The sequence below is a fragment of the Hylobates moloch genome, unplaced genomic scaffold, assembly GCF_009828535.3.
Source record: "Hylobates moloch isolate HMO894 unplaced genomic scaffold, HMol_V3 SCAFFOLD_2, whole genome shotgun sequence".
NCBI lineage: Eukaryota > Metazoa > Chordata > Mammalia > Primates > Hylobatidae > Hylobates > Hylobates moloch.
In genome coordinates this window covers 6,132,432-6,153,623 of record NW_026652277.1, presented here as the reverse complement: position 1 = coordinate 6,153,623, position 21,192 = coordinate 6,132,432, and the positions used below count along the sequence as shown (strand labels likewise).

At 44.4% G+C, this 21,192-nt stretch overlaps 1 protein-coding gene and 1 long non-coding RNA gene across 2 annotated transcripts in view; one reads left to right on the top strand and one right to left on the bottom strand.

Moving 5' to 3' along the window:
* PRKCQ (protein kinase C theta) overlaps positions 1-8,234 on the top strand; it is a 199,710-nt gene extending 191,476 nt beyond the window's left edge. Inside the window, exon 18 of the mRNA XM_058431256.1 lies at positions 7,922-8,234. Within this exon, the coding sequence (XP_058287239.1) occupies positions 7,922-7,948 (27 nt within the window). The 3' untranslated portion in view covers positions 7,949-8,234. The remainder of the gene's footprint in view (positions 1-7,921) is intronic.
* LOC116467662 (uncharacterized) overlaps positions 1-19,631 on the bottom strand; it is an 80,609-nt gene extending 60,978 nt beyond the window's left edge. The window contains exon 1 of the long non-coding RNA XR_009211052.1: positions 19,507-19,631. This is a non-coding gene — a long non-coding RNA (uncharacterized LOC116467662). The remainder of the gene's footprint in view (positions 1-19,506) is intronic.
* Positions 19,632-21,192: the final 1,561 nt, after the last annotated feature.

Below are 21,192 nucleotides of genomic sequence, written 5' to 3'. Positions count from 1 at the left end.
TGCAGCACATGCAGGTTCGTTACATAGGTATACACATGCCATGGTGGTTTGCTGCACCCATCAACGTTAGGTATTTCTCCTCATGTTATCCCTCCCCTAGTCCCCAATCCCCCGACAGGCCCCAGTGTGTGATGTTCCCCTCCCTGCATCCATGCGTTCTCATTGTTCAACTCCCACTTATGAGTGAGAACATGCGGTGTTTGGTTTTCTGTTCTTGTGTTGGTTTGCTGAGAATGATGGTTTCCAGCTTTGCAGCGTCTGTGTTCTTCCAATAGCTCCCAGCCGCAGTATTTTGGACTTGAGTCAATAGAGGGAGGCAGAGGAACATGAAAAAGCTGCAGTTTCCGTCCCTGCTGGGCAGGGCTGCCTCAGACCTGAGCTGAGGCCTCAGGAACTTCGTTGACCGGGCTGGATTAGAGATCGGAAGAATTCCAGGCTTCAGCCTTCCCCTTAATTCAAGATGTGTATCCTGCCTTTAATCAGAGTGTAACCTATGTATTTGTAGGAAATAATAAGAAAAAAGCTGCTTATTGCAGAGCCATGTAGAATTACCGGGTGGAAGTCAGAGAAAGAGACGGCGGGTCGACAGCTCCCAGCAGACAGTGTGACTCAGCAGGAAAGCCCGTGGGAATCAGAGCTTTGGGACCAGAGCGCCCTGGCTCGGCAATCCTCACCAAGGGGCTGGCGCTCAGAACCCCAGGTGTTGCAATCAGTAAAAGGGTGGCGGTAATCACTTCTACCTCATTGGGTTACTATACAAAGCATGAAAAGGGATCAATATTTAAAAAAAACCTCTCCTAAAACAGCGGAGAACCATATGGATGTCAATCTAATTATTACTATTAACCATGTGTTCAAGTCATGAGGTTGTCTACCTAATTATGTCCTTCAAGTTTGTTGACCTTAAATAAGGTGATACAGAAAACATGATGAAGTATGGGGTTTGAGTACAGAGCTTGAGAATGGTCACCCAGAAAACACAGACCCCAAAGGGACAGGCTCTAAAGTGGGGAAGCTAAGGCTGTGCTTCCATAGGCAGAGATGGTTTCAGCAGGTTGCAAGGTTTTCCACCAAGGCTAGATACATGTCACAGCAATTTGATTAGGGTGGCTTGCTCCATTCCATGGAAGATGGCTGTAACATTCTGTGAGGACAAGAGCAATGTTCTGAGGGGTCACCACTCAGAGGGTCTTATTCCTGGTGCTACTCGGTCATTCCTAATCATTTACAGGAAAAAGCAGAAGTTGCAACGGCATGCTATGTGACTCAGTCCATTTCTCTCAAGGCTCAGAATAAAGTTCCAACAGTTTTAAATTTGAATTATTTAATTTTGCACGTTCTCCAGAAGACAGTAAGCTCTAAAAGGGAAGGAACTATGGTCGTTGCTCTTAGCATCTAACATGGCACCTATTCAATATTTTTTTTTCTTTCTTCTGCTTTTTGTAGAATTGGGGTCTTTCTATGTTGCCCAGGCTGGATTTGAACTCCTGGGCTCAAGCATCCTCCCACCTCAGCCTGCCAAGCACCTAGGACTGTAGGTGCACGCCAACTGGCAGATTTTTTTTTTTCAGTTTCTTAAATGAATGAGTAAAAACACATGTAGCAAAACCATATAATTTACTAGCTAAAATGAGCCTTTTTTCTTTTTTTTTTTTTTTTTTTTTTTCTGAAAGGAAGCACTGTTAGCAATTACTCCAGGAAACAGGTTAAAAGCAGAACTGTCCTGGGCCTGCCGAGACACGGGACATGGGATTGCTCGACGGATCCAGCTCTCACTGTGTGCTGAAATATAGTTCATGGCACGCTGCTCAGGGCTGGGACTGCCCTGAGTATATGACAGTATTAAGTCATTTCACCGGCATAACAACGCAGCGAGGTTGGTACTGTGACTACTCGTATTCAACAAATGTGTATTGACCACCTGCTGTCTTCCAAGTCTTCCAGAATCTTGGAATGCATCAAAACACAACAAGCAAGATGTCTGTCCTTTCAGAGCAGGAGATGAGGAAGACAGACAGTAAATCACAAACACAGCAAACAAGTGAACTACACAGTTTGCTAAAAGGTACTGGGGCTACAGATGAAAGAAGGGCAGAGCCGGGGGATTCAGTGTTGAATGAGGAAACTCGGGGAGAGAACACCGAGTCAGCAGCCGACATCTCCAGCTAGCTAGTAACAGAGCCGCATTCTAACCTGGGCAATCTGGCCACGTTCCTGCTTTTCACCTGGACTTTGCCTTCTCTTTCAGTTCTGACGTGCATCAAACCGTGCAGCATATTCAAATTCATTTTCTCCGTCAGTGGCACAGAAGAACACACAAAACCTTTTAATACTTCCTTGAACTAAACTCAGTGTCTCCCCCGCCCCGCCCCGACCCCTGATTGATGCCAGACATTTGCCACCCTGGGGACTTGATCTGGGTGACCCTGGGTTCACAGGAGATGCTGGGCCCCTGGAACTGATTGTCTACCCTGTAGGAATGGAGGCCACATCTCTGTTCTGCCTGGAGAACTTTTTGATCATGAATTTGTGGAATCGGCCAGCCAAGCCCACCAGACAGGACTAAACAAATGACTCTAGGGGGAAAGGCCAGGCTTCCTGAAAGTCTAAATTGCTTGAACTAATGCTGGCATTTCAGCATTTTGAGCCATTCAAACCATATGATGTCAAACTTCCTCTCCCCCACCCCCATCTCCTCACCCTGCTCTCTTCTGCCTCTTGACCTTCCTCATCTTGTGACACTGGCAAAACTCCAGGGTGGCTATTCAACCTGTCTCAAGACGCCCTGTGCCAAAAAAAATAAAAAGAAGGAAAAAAAAGGGGGCAATTTCTGTCTCCAGGGCAAGGGCTGCTGGGCTTAGCCAGGTGGATGTTGCCAAGAGCGCAGCAATAGCTCCAGGCTAGGCAGGGAGCACAAAGGAATCTTTAAATTCAAAACTCACTGCAGAAAGGAATTGAGCACATTCTCAACATTCTGAGTCTGTGTGTTTATGTTTAAATATTCCAGCCACTAGCTTACACACCATCTAGTAAGTAGATCGTGGTGAATATTTATCGATGACCTACTATATGCAAGGCACTCTGCTCACCATTATTTACTTGTGTGGATACTATGGCTTTCACCCAAAGCTGTCATTCTCTAGGCTGCCTTTTCATATCTACAAAGCAAGGGAGTTTACATTGACAGTCTCTAGAAATGCAGTTTTAATGGCTGGGGGCAGTGGCTCAGCCATTGTATCATTGTATCCTTGTATCATTGTATTGATATGCCTGTAATCTCAGCACTTTGAGAGGCTGAGGCAGGCAGATTGCTTGAGTTCAGAAGTTCGAGACCAGCCTGGGCAACATGGTGAAATCCTACAGAAAACTCTATAAAAAAATTTTTTTAATTAGTTGGGTGTGGTGACTTGCACCTGTGGTCCTAGCTACTCGGGAAGCTAAGGTGGGAGGATGGCTTGAGCCCAGGAGGTAGAGGTTGCAGTGAGCTGTAATCGTGCCACTGCACTCCAGCCTGGGTGACAGAGCCAGACTGTGTCTCAAAAAAGAAAAGAGAAAAAAAAAAGAAAAATTCAGCTCTAAAATTGTGACTCGTTCCTTGCTCTACTGGAGCATCCTGAAAGCAATTATGTCTCCTTTCTCTCTTTCTCCCAGCATCTAGCACAGGCCATGACATGGAGGAAATGATGGGGAAACATCCATTGAGCAAATCAAACTTCTGAAATAAGGCTCTTCAAGAAGGTTTCACCAACCAACCAAAGGCTGACTCACATGCCCACTCCAAATGAATGAGAAAACATATTATAGAATTTTCCTGTTGTTGAACAGCTGGGCACAGAAAGCTTTTGCCTTCCCTGAAAGAATATTGACTAACTTATGCAAGCCTCTCAAAATCTGAAAGTATTTTCCAACACACAGTCAAATTATATGACAAACAGGCCTTTATTTTAAAATAAGCATAATCTTTTGAAGAACTAAGTTGGAAGACTTACACTTCTTAATTTCAAAACTTACTACACAGTGACAGAAATCAAGACATTGTGGTACTGGCATAAGACTAGACATGAAAATCAATGGAATAGAATACAGAGTTCATACATAAATAAGCCTATAAATTTATGGTCATCGACTTTCAACAAAGGTGCCAAGGGAATGCAAAGGAGAAAAAATAGGCTTTTCAACAAATGATGCTAAGAACAACTGAAGATCTACATTCAAAAGAATGAGCTTGAACCCCAATCTCACACCATGCACAAAAAGCAGCTCAAAATGGATCATAGACTTAAATGTAAGAAGTAACACTTATGAGATTCTTAAAATAAAACAAAGGGATAAATCTTCTTGACTTTGGGTTAGGCAAGGATTTCTTTTCTTTTTTTTAGACGGAGTCTCGTGCTTGTTGCCCAGGCTGGAGTGCAATGGCACGATCTCAGCTCACTACAACCTCCATTTCCCAGGTTCAAGTGATTCTCCTGCCTCAGCCTGCTGAGTAGCTAGGGTTACAGGTACCCACTGCCGTGCCCGCCTAATTTTTTGTACTTTTAGTAGAGATGGGGGTTCACCACATTGGCCAGGCTGGTCTTGAACTCTGACCTCAGGTGATCCGCCCACCTTGGCCTCCCAAAGTGCTGGGATTACAGGCATGAGCCACCGCACCCAGCCAGCAAGGGTATCTTAGATACAATATCACAAATATGGAAGCTAGAGGTAAAAGTTGATAAATTGGACTTTCATCAAAATAAACAATGTCTGCGCTTCAAACAACACTATCAAGGAAGTGAAGAGACAGCCAAGAGACTAGGAGAAAATATTTGCAAATAATATATCTGATAATGCAATAGTATACAAAATATATAAATATTACAACTCTACAATATGAAGACAAAAACTCAATTTAAAAATAGGCATAGGGGTTGGACATGGTGGCTCGTGCCTGTAATCTCAGCACTTTGAGGGGCCAAGAGGGTGGATTGCCTGATGCCAGGAGTTCAAGACCAGCTTGGCCAACAGGTGAAACCCCGTCTCTACTACAAATACAAAATTAGATGGGCAAGTTGGCGCATGCCTGTAATCCCAGCTACTCGGGATGCCGAGGCAAGAGAATCACTTGAACCCGGGAGGCAGAAATTGCAGTGGGCTGAGATCGTGCCACTGCACTCCAGCCTGGGCAACAAAGTGAGACTCAAAAAAAAAAAAATAAGCAAAGAATTTGAATAGACATTTTTCTGAAGAACATGTGCAGATAGCCATTAAGCACACATAAAGATGGTCAACATCGTTAGTCATTAGAGAAATGCAAATAAAACCACAATGAGTTGGCACTTTGCTCCCTAGGATGCCTACAGTAAAAAAGATGGGCAATCGCATGTGTTGACAGGGATGTGGGGAAATTAACCAACATACAGTGCTGCTGGGAATGTAAAATGTTGCAATGAGTTTGAAAAATAGTTTGGCAGTTAAATTTTCAACACATCGTTACCATATGACCTAGCAGTTCCTCTCCTAGTTATATATCCAAGAGAAGTGAAAACATATGTCCTAGTCAAAGATATGTGCACCAAGCTTCACTGTAACATGATTCATAATAGCCAAAAAGTATGAACAACCCAAATGTGCATCAACTGATGAAAGGATAGACAAATGTGGTGCCATACTCACACAACAGAATGCTATTCAGCAATAAAAAGGAATCAGGTGCTCTTACATGGTACAATATAAGTCAGCCTCAAGAACATTAAGCTAACTGGAAGAAGCAAGTCACAAAAGACCATGTAGTATATGATTCCACTCATGTGAAATATCTAATGGAAGCAAATCTATTGAGACAGAAAGTAAATTAGTGTTTGCCTAGGGCTTGACATGGGGAGACTGGGGAGTGACCTCTATGGGTACGGAGGCTCTTTGCGGAGTAATGAAAATGTCCTGAAATATGACTGTGATGGCAGTTACACAACTCTGTAACTGTATGAGAAGCATTGAATTGTATACTTTAAAAGGGTAAATGTTATGCTGTGTGAATTGTATTGTATCGCAATAAAACTTGTTTTAGTAAAAACATCAACCCTTGAGGGCAAAAAAAGGCTTAGTTTTAGCCAAGTTTCTAACATCTAGCAAATGGCAAGGGGAATTAAATGCTGGAGTCTAGTACTTAGGGGTGACTTTTTACATTTATTATCTATTTAACTATGATAATAGTAGCATCTAAGTTCCCAGGACAGAGATGATATCATTATCAATCGCCATTTGCTATTGGGAAGTTTTAATATCTACTGTTTTTCAGTCCCTAGAGCTAGGAGGTCTCACTGCTTGAGGAGTCCATTAAGTCTGCCTGCATCTTACTGATGGGGAAAATTGAGGGAACACTACAATGGTGTATTCAGACCCGTCATGAGAGCTCAATAGAGTGGGAGCAGAGAGGGAAAAGCTGGCCTCTGAAAAATATACTCAGTACAGGGCACTGACGGTCAGGACCTCGGCGATGTTGGTAATGAAACCGCCATTGCAAAATAATGACTGAGACAGAGAAAGAGATCTGACCTGACTCCGCCTTGCTTCTAACCTCCAAGCTGTCCTTGTTTATTCCTGGGCTGAGCTAACTTTGGGAGGGACTTAGTTTATAGTTTAAAACAAAGACGATAATAGCCCTTTCCCAAAACAAACCTCCTTCTTACCTGGGGACTAGACTGCCTTTGTAGAACTAAGAAATTAGCCACAAGATTAGAAATTATGGTTTAGGAGTCACACAGTTGGAGGCTACAGGATTCTGACCCTCCCTAAGCTGCTCCTAAGATCAGGGCTTGAGATATTTTGCAGACCCTGCACTTGATGGATCAGCTGGTATCTCCTCACGAGCCTTCCCCCCATTTACCAAATTATTCTTAAAAACTCTGATCCCTGAATGCTCAGGGAGACTGGTTTGAGTAATAATAAAACTCCAGCTGGCCGGGCGCGGTGACTCACGCCTGTAATCCCAGCACTTTGGGAGGCCAAGGCGGGCGGATCACGAGGTCAGGAGATCGAGACCATCCTGGCTAACACGGTGAAACCCTCGTTTCTACTAAAAATACAAAAAATTAGCCGGGCACAGTGGCGGGCACCTATAGTCCCAGCTACTCGGGAGGCTGAGGCAGGAGAATGGCGTGAATCCAGGAGACGGAGTTTGCAGTGAGCCGAGATCGCGGCCACTGCACCCCAGCCTGGGCGACAGCAAGACTCCGTCTCAAAAACAAAACAAAACAAAACAAAAAAAACAAACAAATGAAACAAACAAACAAAAAAAACTCCAGCCTCCTGCACAGCTGGCTCTGTGTAAATTATTTGTTCTCTATTGTACTTCCCCCATCTTGAAAAATTGGCTCTGTCTAGGCAGCGGGCAAGGTGAACCCATTGGGTGGTTACAATAATAACAAAGGTCTCACTGTTCCGGCACAAGGAAGACCTTCAGGAAAGAGTCATGAAGAGAAGGAGTGAATCATGGAGTCTGGAAAAAAAATAGGAAGCTATTCCTCTCAACCATTCTTATTTGACACAATCACTATTTGTTTTTGAGAAAACAGATTATAAAATTGCCCTGCTTCTTGGGAGCAGCATGGATTTTCTTTCTCCTCCTGGGTTTTCAACTGTCACTTGTTCTTTTCTCAGTCAGTTGCTGGGCTGAATTCATCAATTCAACAGCTGGCCCAGCGTGGACTGCACGTCTGACGATTTGGCGTATGTATTTACAACACGTATCTGAGAAAGCCGGTGCCCCTGGCACCTAACACTACCCATTCCGAAATGGTGCTTAAGGTCCGAGAAAGGAGTGGTGCTGCTCAGTGAAGCTGACAGTCAGAAAGCTGTTTTTTGTTTGTGTTTATGTTTTGTTTTTTGGTCTCTCTTGCATTTTTAGATGTTTGTGTTCTAATTATTCCCCCTTCTACTCCAGGAGACAAGTGGCAGATTGGAAAAATGACTGACCTAGTTCAAGAACCCAACCATCGGTGGAGTGCTGTGTGCCCTGTGAATGCACAAGCAGACCGCAGAGGCGCCAGGTGTCCTGTCTCTGGAGGTCAGGCCACTACACTTACGACAACAAAGGCAGATGGGGGAGGACCCAGCGTGTGTCAAAGTCATAATCACAAGGCCAGTGCTACACACTGCTTATCACCAAAGATAAGGAATGAACGAAATGACACCTTCACATATAAACTAATCAGAATTTAACATCATACATAAATGGCAATAGCAGCTTCCTTTTCACATGTATTCTAAGAAATCATTTCTTCCTACCTCTTCATGTATTAATTTAACATGCATTGATTATCTACCCCATGACAGACAGTGTGCTAAGAAAGTTACAAGGATAAGGAAAGCTCAGACCCTACCATAGACCTAAGTATTTACAATCCAAGAGCAGGGCAGACCTGAACACAAGTATGCATGGTAAGATGCAATGTGTGATACAATTTAAAATACACTGTGATCGGCCTGGCGCAGTGGCTCACACCTGTAATCCCAGCACTTCAGGAGGCTGAGGAGGGTGGATCACGAGGTCAGGAGTTCAAGACCAGCCTGGTCGAGATGGTGAAATCCCGTCTTTACTGAAAAAAATACAAAAAAATTAACCAGGTGTTGTGGGGGGCATCTGTAATCCCAGCTACACGGAGGCTGACGCAGGAGAATCGCTTGAACCCAGGAGACAGAGGTTGCAGTGAGCCGAGATGGAGCCACTGCACTCCAGCCTGGGTGACAGAGCAAGAATCAGTCTCAAAAAAAAAAAAAAAAAAAAACACTGTGATCAAACTGTGGGACAATAAGGCACTCCCCCACAAAAGAACTTTCAGACCCCAGATTCTGTGAAATGTCTCTGAAACAATTGACTAAAAACACACACTTCCTCCTGCATTTTCAGATTAATGGATTGATCTTCTATGAAGGACCTCCTATGTCAGGAGTCTGCAAACTACAGCCCATGTACACCAGTCCAGCCTACTGCCTGTTTTCATAAATAAAGTTTTATTGGAACACAGCCACAGTCATGCACTTAGGTATTGTCTATGGCTGCTTTTACCATAGTGGCAGAGTTGGGTTGTTTAAAAGAGATCACATGTGAAAATATCTACTCTCAGGCTCTTCACAAAAGTGAAGGTGAAAAATACTCACTCTCAGACCCTTCACAAAAAAAGCCAAACACTTTACTAAGAAAAACATATCCAATATATTTAACAGCAAAGAGTTCACATAAAGAAAACTATAAAATCAAATCAAAGCACCAAAAACAGGTTTGAAGTAAATGGAAGCATGTTCTATGATGAAAAGACAATAATATATATATAGATACACATATATATAAAAAAACTCTCCCAAAAATTACATACAAATTTAATGTCTTTCCAACTAGCGATATAGGAGTTAAGAAGAAATCACTAAGGCAGATAGTAAGGGCATGGGAGTCCTCGATAAGGTTTCCCTCTTTAAGGAAAAGCAGCCCCAAATCATTTGCTAACGAACAGCAGCCTTAAAGTCGAGCTGCAAACACAGACAAGCAAGCTGGGAGCTTGCTCAGGTGAACGCTGGGCAGGACCTAGGGAGTAGACATGTTCAAGATGGCGGCCCAATCTTTCCTTCTCTTTGTCAGCCACGTGTACAGTGAAGAGCAGGCAAGATGGCCCTGATCAACTGGAAAGCCCATTTGCATAATAAGACTGGTGGGGCAACCAGCCTTCCCTCTAGGCTATGTAAAAGTCGTACCTAATCTAACCAATCTGTGAGGCCTACATAAATCAGACACCACCTCCGCAAACCAGGCCATAAAATCCGTTGCATTCGCTGCCACCCTGTCTTTTCCACTTGGAGACTCCTTTCTCTAAGCCGTTTCTCTTTCTCTTCTCGTCTGCCTATTAAACCTCAGCTCCTGAACTCCTTTTGTGTGTCTGCGTCCTAAATTTTCCTGGCGCGATGACGAACCCCAGGGTGTATACCTCAGACAATGTAGCCATTTCACTAGTATCTCAATAAGGTTTAGGGGGTTTTTGTTGTTGATTTTTTTTTGTTTGGATTGCTTGCTTTATGCTTAAAATTAAATCATATTATCAACATTTATATTATGTGAAATACATGCCCAAGTATAATCCAAAATTTTCTGGAAAAAAGAGAAAAGGGGAACTTGCTTTAGAAGTTATGAAAAACACTTTTAAGTCACTGTAATAAAATTAACATAATGTTAACGAGGTAATTAACATAATATTGACAAGGTACAGAATCCAAAGGCGATATTTTAATTTAATGGGGAAAGGATGGATTATTGAATACTATTAGACAACCTTTAGGTAAAGATGGTGGATTTAACATGTGCATCTATTTTCACTTCTTCCTCAAAAACAAAATGCACTAAAACAGTAGCAAAATAACTTTTTTTTAGCATAAACCCTCAAAGATAGGGGAGCTGGAAGGATCTACAACTGTAACAACATTTTAAGGAGAGAAACCAGCTAAGGAGTAGAAAAAAGAGCAAGCAGGAAGTAGAGAGAAATCCTAGGACCAAACTGAGGCAGGCTTTCCCAGAAGCTCAGAAATTCTGTACATCTAGATAAAAGTGGGAATAAAAGAAGGGCTAAAATAAAAAGAGTGTGTTGAAAGTTTGCTTAAGAAACAGGGCCACGTGTCCTCTTCCCCCTTTCAGTAACTAAGCTCCTAGTTCTTCCTACTTTTGCAAAAGACAGTAGGTTTACAGTCAGAGGAGGGTACAACAGAGAGCATCTCTGGTCTGAGGGACACTAAAGGGATGAAGGAAAGGGATTAAATGTATATATGCTGAGATGCCCTCCCCCAGCATGCAGAGTCAGGCTTTCAACCTAGGTGAGCTCTCAGTTGAGTTTTCTGTGGGACGTGGTCAGGCTGAGAGGACAAGAGAGCAGCCCAGCCAAGGAAATTCTCAAGCTCAATGGTGTAGCCAATTAGCCCTTCTCTAAAGTATACAGTCAACACACTCCACTTACATGCACACAGCTCTATCTGCTTCATAGTCCTGTAACCACCCACTGGGGGTCCCCTTGCCCGCTGCCTAGATGGAGCTAATTTACCAAGACAGGGGAATTGCAATAGAGAAAGAGTAGTTCACACAGAGCCAGCTGTGCAGGAGACTGGAGTTTTATTATTACTCAAACTAGCCTGCCTGAGCATTTGGGGGTCAGAGTTTTTAAGGATAATTTGGTGGGTGAGGGAAGGCTAGTGAGTCAAGAGTGCTGATTGGTTGGGTCAGAGATGAAATCATAGGGAGTTGAAGCTGTCCTCCTACACTGGGTCAGTTCCTGGGTAGGGGCCACAAGATCAGATGAGCCAGTTTATCGATGTGGGTGGTGCCAGCTGATCCATCAAGTGCAGGGTCTGCAAAACATCTGAAGCACTGATCTTAGGAGCAGTTTAGGGAGGGTCAGAATCTTGTAATCTCCAGCTGCATGACTCCTAAACTGTAATTTCTAATCTTGTCATGAATTTCTTAGTTCTACAAAGGCAGTCTAGATCCTAGACAAGAAGGAGGTTTGTTTTGGGAAAAGGCTGTTATTATCTTTGTTTTTAACTATAAACTAAGTTCCTCCCAAACTTAGTTCAGCGCATGCCCAAGAATGAATGAGGATAGTTTGGAGGTTAGAAGCAAGATGGAGTCAGTTAGGTCAGATCTCTTTCACTGTCTCAGTCATAATTTTGCAATGGCAGTTTCAGTTCCCTACTCTAAAATATTAGGAAACAATCATGAATTACAAGATAACTGAAGAAAATCTCTAACAAGAAAGATAAAAGCCAATGCAAATAAATAAGGGGGCAGGCAATTTAGAGAAAACAAGCCTATGTATGAAGGGGAAAAAAAAGACTTTCTAAAGAGAAGCTATCACTAACAGCTTTAGAGAGACAAAAGAAGAAACAAGAAGAGGTACTATGTAAACATAACTCAAAGAAAAAAATTCTTAAAAATTAAAAATATGATTTCAGACATAAAAAGCAATGGAAGGATTAGAACATAAAATTGAGGAAATATTCTATAAAGTAGAATAAATAAAATAAACAGAGGAAATAATAGGAAAGAAAAGACTGGAAAATTACAGAACCTGTCCAGTAGGTTGAATACCTGTGTAATAAGAGTACAGAAAGCAACAACCAAGAAAACAGATGAGAGAGAACCATCAGTGAAATAAGCCCAAGAAATGCATCAGAATTAAAGGGCATGAATTTAAAGATTAAAAAGTATCACCAATTATTTAATAAAAGAAAACATAGTGTTAGGCCAATTAATATCTCAAAATGTCAGAACACCATGAACATAGACAAGATCCTACAGGCTGCCAAATGGGATAGGAAAAATGTTATTTTCAAAGGTCAGGAATAAGAATGACACCAGATCTGTCAATAACAGCACTGGAAGCTAAAAGGGAATGGAGCAATGTCTTCAAATTCCTGATGGAAAAGCATTCTCACCCTACACAAGTATATCCAGATAAAACATCAAGGAAGTATCAGGATAAAGACATTTTTAACACGTAAGGACACAAAAAGAAAAAAATGTACTGCCCATGCACCATTCTTAAGAAATGAGAGAAAACTCCACCAAAATGAGAGAATAATTGAGAAAGAGGAAAACAGGAAGAGTAAGAAACAGAAGAATGAGGGACCCCAAGATGGCAAAAAGGAGAAATCCCAAGATGACAGCTGTGCAGAGGGCATGGAGTTTAGCTGGCCCAGACGGAACAGGTCAGAAGGCTCCAGGGGAGACCTCTTCAGGGAGATGAAATTGCTGGAACACCTGAAGTCCCTACATGTCTTAAGAAGAGATTTAGATGAAAGAATTGGGAGTTTTATTAGCAACAGGTATATAGAAAACAAAGAAAATGAAATATCAAGCTTGGTTTCACTCCAAAGAAAACACAAAGCTGTGTCACAAAGGAAAAGTATGCACAATTTAACAGTAAGAGAAGGGCATATGTGGACTCTCTGTGCTATTTAGCCACTTTGTCATGTGTCTAAAACCATTTCAAAAGAAAAAGCAATCATAGTGTATGTGGTAGACAGTCTCTAAAATGGTCTCCAATAACCTCCACCTCCTGAAATTCACACTCTTGCATTGCTCCTCCCCTTGAGAACATGTGGAAACTGTGACATGCTTCTAATCAATGGAATATGACAAAGATGATGAACACATGTGATTCCATTACATAAGGGTTGCTGAGGCTCTCTCTCCTCTGCTGGCTTTGAAGAAGCAAGCTGCCACCTTGGGAGAGCCCCCCATGACAGTGAACTGTCCAGAGCCAAGAGACCCTCCAGAGCCAAGAGAGGCCTCCATCAGGGAGCTAGCAAGAAACCAAAGTGCTCAGTCACACAACCACAGGGAGCCGCATTCTGCCAGCAATGTGCATGAGCTTGGACATGGACTCTTCCCCAGACAAGCCTCAGATGAGAATGCAGCCGTGGCCAACACCTTCGCTGCAGCTTTGCGAGACCCTGAACAGAAGGCACAGCTCAGCAATGGCCCGACTCAACAACCCACAGAAACCATGAAATAATCAATGTGTGTTGTTTTAAGCTGCTAAGTTTTTGGTAATATTGTTATGCTCAGTAGATAACTAATGCAAATCTTCTAGGCTTAAGTGTGGGTTGGACCTAATGAGTCGTGTCTAGTGAATAGAATACAGTAAAGGTGATGGAGTCTCACTTCTGAGATTAGGTGGCAAAAAGACCTGCTTCCATCTTGTTCTCTTCTTGTTTTTCTTCTAGCTCTGAGGGGAGCCAGCTGCCACACTGTGGGCTACTGATGGAAAGACCCGAGCAGCCAGGAGTTGGTGGTATCTCTGGCCAACAGCCAGCAAGGACTCATGACCTGCAAACCCTACATGAGTTAGCTTGGAAAGGGAGCCTCCCACTGCGATCCTGGGGACATGGCAGCCCTAGCCAGCAGCCTTCACAGCAGCCTCGCAACAGACACTGAGCCAGAGACCCCGGCTAAGCCACACCTAGTCTCCTGGCCAGGACCTTGAGATAATAAATGCTTATTGCCTTAAGCGGCTAAATTATGGGGTAATTTGCTACACAGAAATCAATAACTAACACAGTAGACTACATGACTCCGCTTTGAATGACCTTCCTATAGTCCTCCCAAAGTAAATGCTAAAAATTAATCTGACCGAAACTTGGGGGAATAAGAGATGGGAAAATTGTAAGTGTGTGGTGGGAAGGTAGTGGGGGAAAAGGGAAGCCTTCATTTCCATGCAGGGAAGTCAAAGAAGGGTGTCAAAGACTAAAAATAAAATGGAGAGGTAGCAATAAAAGTGAGAACAGTAAAGGTGGTTACCCTTCGAGGAGGGTAGCAGAAGTGGGGAGGGGGAGGAAACACTGTTTTCTATCCTGACCCTTGTAAAGCTAGGCGACTCTTTACATGTGGGCATGTATACCTTTGATAAAAATTTAAACTTAGAAGAGACTTCCACACCCAGTCCAGACGTGATTCTTTCACGCATCTCAGATGTGATTCTTTTGTCCAATCTAAATTGCTTTTTCATTTCTTTCAAAGATAAAAGACCTGAGTTGTTTTGCGTTTTTTTTGCTTTTTTTTTTTTTTTGATTAAATTAAGTACATGAAACAATGTACTTTTTTTTTTTTTTTTTTTGAGACGGAGTCTGGCTCTATCACCCAGGCTGGAGTGCAGTGGCGTGATCTCAGCTCACTGCAACCTCTGCCTCTCAGGTTCAAGTGATTCTCCTTTCTCAGCCTCCCGAGTAGCTGGGATTACAGGTGCACATCACCATGCCCAGCTAATTTTTGTAATTTTAGTAGAGACGGGGTTTCACCATGTTGTCCAGGCTGGACTCAAACTCCTGACCTTTGGTGATCTGCCTGCCTTGGCCTCCCAAAGTACTGGGATTACAGGCTTGAGCTGCCACACCCAGCCAAACATTTTCACTCTGTATCAAAGCTTCTGCTTCCCTAAATCCCTAATTCTTTAATCTCTTTTTTCTTTCCCTTGTGTGTGTATATGTCTGTCTGTGTATGTGTCTGTGTGTGTAGGTGTGTGTATATGTGTGCATGTGTGTGTCTACATATTTTTTTGCATATGAGTCTGTATGTGTGTGTGTGTATCTGTATGTGTCTGTGTATGTGTGGCTGTGTGTCTATATATGTGTCTGTGTGTATATATGTGTCTGTATGTGTGTATCTGTATGTGCGTGCACACGTGGCCGTGCCACACTGCCGGGTCTTGTCCACATTTTCCTTAGCAGAGAGGGAGCCCCACAGTGGACTCTGAAGTATCCACATCCAGCAGTGGCTGGCACATGGCAGGCACTCTGTTTAGGCAGCCTGAGCCTCCTTGCCATGCACACCTCCCACCCCAGGCCCGGGCAGCGCAGCAGCAGAGGAGGCTGGGTGAGGAGGGGGAAGGCCCAGGGCTAGGACCCCACTTCAGCCCTCAGGAGGGACCATGGCTGTCTGGCTCAGCACTGAGCCCTGTGAGACCAGCACCAGGCTGACACTGATGAGCACAGAGAACCTGGGGCCAAGGCAGCCACGGGGCTCTGAGCTGACCAGCTCCCTTGGCCTTCGCTTCCTCTTTGTGTCATCCTTCCCTGTTCAACCTGCCGATGCTTGACCTTTTCCAGTTTGTCTTTTCTGTTTTGTCTCCTAGTTCTGGGATCACTTCTCATTCACCAGCCACGAAACTCCCCAAAATGACCTCCAGGTCACATCTTCCCTACAACATCTCGATTAGTTCTTCAGAGAGTGCAAGCTGTCCCTTGACTTGCTACCATGCCCCTGAGAAATAGAACAGATGGAATTCTCACCTGCGTTGACACTGTCTTCTGCACAACAGCACACCTTAGCCATCGCTTAGTGAACAACTTTACTGATCCCTGTCCAAGGGCCTAAATGATGCCTGGGAACGGAGGCTGAGCTACATACAGGACGACAGCCAGGAGGGAACCTATGTGGGGATCCTAAGTAGTCCAGGACAAACATTGCCAGCCAGATAGCCGGTCCACAGGAGCTGAAAACTCACCTTCTTCATCCTGCTGGAACTTCTACTGACCATGCCATACCCAGCTGGCCCTGCCCACCAACTTAAGGACATCGGGCCAGCTGCTCTTGCTCCTGAAAGGGCCACGAATCCAAGGATTGCTCATCAGTAAGCTGGTCAGCTACCCATGAACCGACCTTACACAACACAAAATATTTGCCCAGCAACTGCAATCTTCATTGGATATGACAATTCACTGGGCCCCTTATGAGGCTTGGCATTAAAAATATGGAAATAAATTGGCGAATTGAGAAGAAAAGGAGGCCAAAGCAAACACATATAAACAGATACCTCCATGATAAGGAAAACCAAGGTATTTACCTCTCCTGTGACTGCGCCAAAAGAAACCGGTGAAGCATGTGCATAGCTTTCTATGTGCAGCTTTACAACCAGCCCCTAATGACCTGGCCTCCCTTGAGAACAAAGCTTGAGGCAAATCTTCTCCGGCTCCTGCTTTGTGAGGAGATGGGTGCAATCCCGGGGCAGCAAGAGTGAGGGCAGGAAGCAAAGCGGGAGTGGGGAACGCAGATGCAAGGGATGTGCTGCCGGTTGCTCATGGCCTCAGAAGACACAGCTGGCTGTCCAGGCATATGGGACGTTCAGGGGCAGGCCAAAGGCATCACCATACCTGGAGCAGTCTGAGTGTGGGTGGGAGCAGGAGGGAGGTGGGCAGGGAAGGGAGACAAATTCACAACTGCCTCCACCTCCTGTCTCAATGGTCAAACCTCCTTGTGTGGGGCATGAAGCCCCCTCCTGCCCACACCTCCTTCAGGCTGTCTTCACCCTGTACAGGTACGTGAACTCACCTGCACTTCCAGGTCGAGGCCCCTGGCCCTGCACTTTGCAGCTTTGAGCTCAGATCCACACTTCACCTGAGTCAGGATGTGGCGGGAGCAGCCAAGACCACGTGAGACCACAAGGCCAGGACTCGGGAGTGGGTGCCAGGCTGCTGTGGTTCTCAGCCCTGAGCCAGATACAGGGCACCTGGGGGCAGGCAGGTGGGGCCGGGTGAATGAATGTGGGAGGCGTATGCAGACATTTGGCCCAATATAACCCGTCTTAGTAAAGTGACCTGAGGTTTACATTCTTACAGTTCAAGAGTCTACCTCTTGAAAATTCACACTGAATTATTCTCACCCTCATCATGCCTCCTCATCTCCCAGTGCCAGCTACAGTCACTTCCAAAATCAGCTCTATTTGAAACATCACTTCACGCATTCAGACTCAAGTTATCCTATTACGGCACCCTCACCACCACCATAGCCTTCATACATCTGTAGTTCAACATTTCCCTATCCAAAAACTGTGTGCTCCATTCAGAGGCAAAGCATTCTCAGACTGCGTGCCCAAAGAATTTTATCTGGAAAATATGACTGCAATGGTCACAGCACTATGGTATGCCAAGGCAGGTGGTTCCTGGTCTGTTCCCAAAGCCTTTACATTCTTGTGGGGAGAGGTTCACAAAGACTTTATCATGGTTTTTGCTTTGAAATACCTCAACGTGCACAGGCTGGGCAATGCTGTGTAAAGTTTGATATGTTTCATTGCATAAAGTTACATGGGGATTTGGACATCAGGGAGACTGTAGGTACTTGGGGGAAAGGTAGACCGGAAGTCAGGATTGTTGGCTCCTCCTAGTCCCTGCTCAAACACTAACCTCATGTGACGTGGGGCGTACAGATGTCAACTATGGCAAAAAAAAAAAAAAAAAGAGAGAGGGAAAAAGCCTAGGAATGAGTGGCAGTCTGCAAGTCCATAAAGCCTTAATGCTGCCGGACCGCTGGCTGTTATTCTTCTGACATCACAGCATAGAAGTGCCGCAGTCCCCCATCATTTCCCACAGGCCTTGAAACCTTCTGGGGAGCTGCAAAAATACAGATGCCTGGACCTTCTACACAGAAATCTCTTCGTGGAGAAGGCAGCCAGATTCGAGTGTGATTCGAGGGACTGCAAATCCAAAGGTTCCACTGGTCCCAAACATCTTCCTAGGCCAGGGTCATCATTCCTGATATGCCAGCCACTTTTGTCACTGCACAAGTAGCCATGCTGTCTTTTGAGTTAAGACATTATGTTTCATTTTTGTTTTGTTTTGTTTTTGAGGCAGGGTCTCACTCTGTCACCCAGGCTGGAGTGCAGTGGTGCAAACACAGCTCACTGTAGCCTCAACCCCCTTAAGCCTCCCACCTCAGCCTCCCAAGTAGCTGGGACCACAGGCAGGCACCACCACACCTGACTAATTTTTACATTTTTTGTAGAGACAATGGCTTGCTATGTTACCTAGGCTAGTCTTAAACTCCTGGGCTCAAGCAACCCTCCCCCATCAGCCTCCCAAGGTGCCAGGATTACGGGCATGAGCCACCGTGGTAGGCCTATTATGTTATCTTTTCAAAGGTGCTCTATTCAGTTAGCCAACACCACAGCAAGAATCCATCTAACTGTTTAATTGAGGACAACCCAGAGCAGGGCCTGAGGCCACAGGATAAAGAAGTCAAGTTTTGACGGGGAAAGCCATTTGGGCCATCTTCCTGATAGGGCTGTCTGTGGTGCCATAGATACGGCAGGATGGCATCGGGCATCTGGAAGGGAGTCGGGAGGCTCTGGAAGCTGGCCTCAAGGGGCACAAGAACAAACTTTGTGAACTTTCCCAACTGTGCCCAGGCAGTCTCAGTCCCATGGTTACATTTTGACTCCCACAACGAATGTGAAGCCTTGGAGAATGAATGGGTTTTATTTGGATTTTCTGAGAAGCATCTTAATTCAAGACCTTTTGCCTGAGTGAGTCAGAGGCAGGAAAGCCTCCAGTCCCACACCAGCTGGTACTTTTCCATTGCCTCCTCCTGGATTATATAACACAGCACATTTTTAGAAACTTGGTTCTAGTTGTAGACTTCTGAGCTAAAATTTCAGCTTCCCAGTCCTCACACTGTCACTTTTTCAAGAGAGGAGGTATTAGTGTTTCTGAGCAATGGAGAGACGTTGGAGAATAATATACTCATTATATGGAAAAGGACTACAGAGTTCCATGCAATCATCTCAAAATATTTCCCTCCCACACCTGTGTTTATATAGGGATATGATAAGAGACCCCAAAACTGACTGTTTCATCTTGCTGCACCTCGGAGAGTGCCTCTGCTGGGATACTTTGAGTGTAGAGTCACATGTGGAGGTAGCATATTAGCTAAATTCATACTAACAGGTAATTGATTGATATAGCACCCAGAGAAGCATTCTGTGGCAAGGAAGTTTCATGGGGCCATCTTGAGAAAACCGAGCCCCTGAAATAAGCAGAGGCTGGAGCAAGAGGAGGGAAATGTGTCAACAGAGATGGAGGGAAGGGCCTTGTGGTAAAAAGGAAACTGAGGTGTAGACCATTTCCATGACAGTCAAGTCCATGTTGCAAGATGACCAATTACAAGGACCAGATTCCAGGTCTCTCGCTTCTCACCTCCCTTCTTAAAATGCCCAGCCTCACCTTCTGTAAACCGTTTGTCCAAAACAGCTCCTTGTCCTAGGGACCAAGTTTGAACAAATCCTCTCCTATTTAAGTAGAAGCAGAAAAGCACCAGCCCGATGCCAACCTGTCTTCTTCAGTGGCACTTCAGGCTAAGCCATCTGCACCGTGAGAGGCGTTTCTTGTTTTGAAGTCTACTTAGCCCCCAAAGACACAAAACCTTAGTCACAGCCCAAAACATGGGACCAAAGCCAAACAGGAATCGAAAGAATCAAAGACAAGGCAAGAGCACGCCGGCTGCAGCTGTTAAGTCTTCTCCACCAGCCCCATGTCTGGTTTCCTTCCCTTTCATGCCCACAAACACTGACATTTGTGTACATGCCATTCCCAAGGGCCTTCAGATTTAAAACACACACACTCATCATTTTTAGCTGCACTTCGGAGAAGTGTCTCATAAACTATGCAGAGAGCTACAGCTTAATTCTGGCCTAATATGTTTCTAGACACCTGATTCTTTTGCTGCACATGGCCACTGTATTGCCTTGCATAGCCTTTCTCCAGGTGAACGGGACATCCCTGTCCCACAATTTCTGTTGGAGTTGCATTTTAGATGAATGTCAACAGTAGACCCAGAGAAGTAAACTAGTGGAGGAGTGGAAGGGTCTTGATATAGAAGTCCTGAGATCCCTGCCCCTGTTTCCACAATGAAGGCAGCTATGTATTTAACACTGGTCCAGCATCTAATTGGGTAATGTGGCTTTCCTTGGGGTGCCCTCTCTGCTTTATGATTTACAGGACAATCACAGTTATCCACCTCCAAAGAATTGTCCATCAAATCAGTCCATGGAGAGACATGGTGATATGGTTTGGCTGTGTCCCCACCCAAATCTCATCTTCAATTCCCACCTGTTGTGGGAGGGACCTGATGGGAGGTAACTGAGTTATGGGGGCGGGTCTTTCCCGTGCTGTTCTTGTGATGGTGAATTAGTCTCATGAGATCTGATGGTTTTATAAAGAGGCATGTTCCTGCACAAGCTCTCTCTCTTTGCCTGCCACCATCCATGTAAAGATGTGACTTGCTCCTCCTTGCCTTCTGCCACAATTGTGAGGCCTCTCCAGCCATGTGGAACTATAAGTCCATTAAACCTCTTTTTTTCCCCAGTCTCAGATATGGCTTTATCAGTGGCATGAAAACAGACTAATACAGTAAATTGGTACAAGTAGAGTAGGGCACTGCTGAAAAGATACACAAAAATGTGGAACTGGGTAACAGGCAGAGGTTGGAACAGTTTGGAGGACTCAGAGGAAGACAGGAAAATGTGGGGCAGTTTGGAACTTCCTAGAGACTTGATGAATGGCTTTGACCAAAATGCTGATAATGATATGGACAATGAAATCCAGGCTGAGGTGGTCTCAGATGGAGATGAGGAACTTGTTGGGACTTGGAACAAAGATAACTCTTGTTATGTTTTAGTAAAGAGACTGGCAGCATTTTGCCCCAGCCCTAGAGATTTGTGGAACTTTGAACTTGAGAGAGATGATTTAGGGTATCTGGTAGAAGATTTCTATTTCCAGGCAGCAAAGCATTTATGATGTGACTTGGATGCTGTTAAATGCATTCAGTTATAAAAGGGAAACAGATCATAAAAGTTTGTAAAATTTGCAGCCTGACAACGTGATAGAAAAGAAAATCCCATTCTCTGAGGA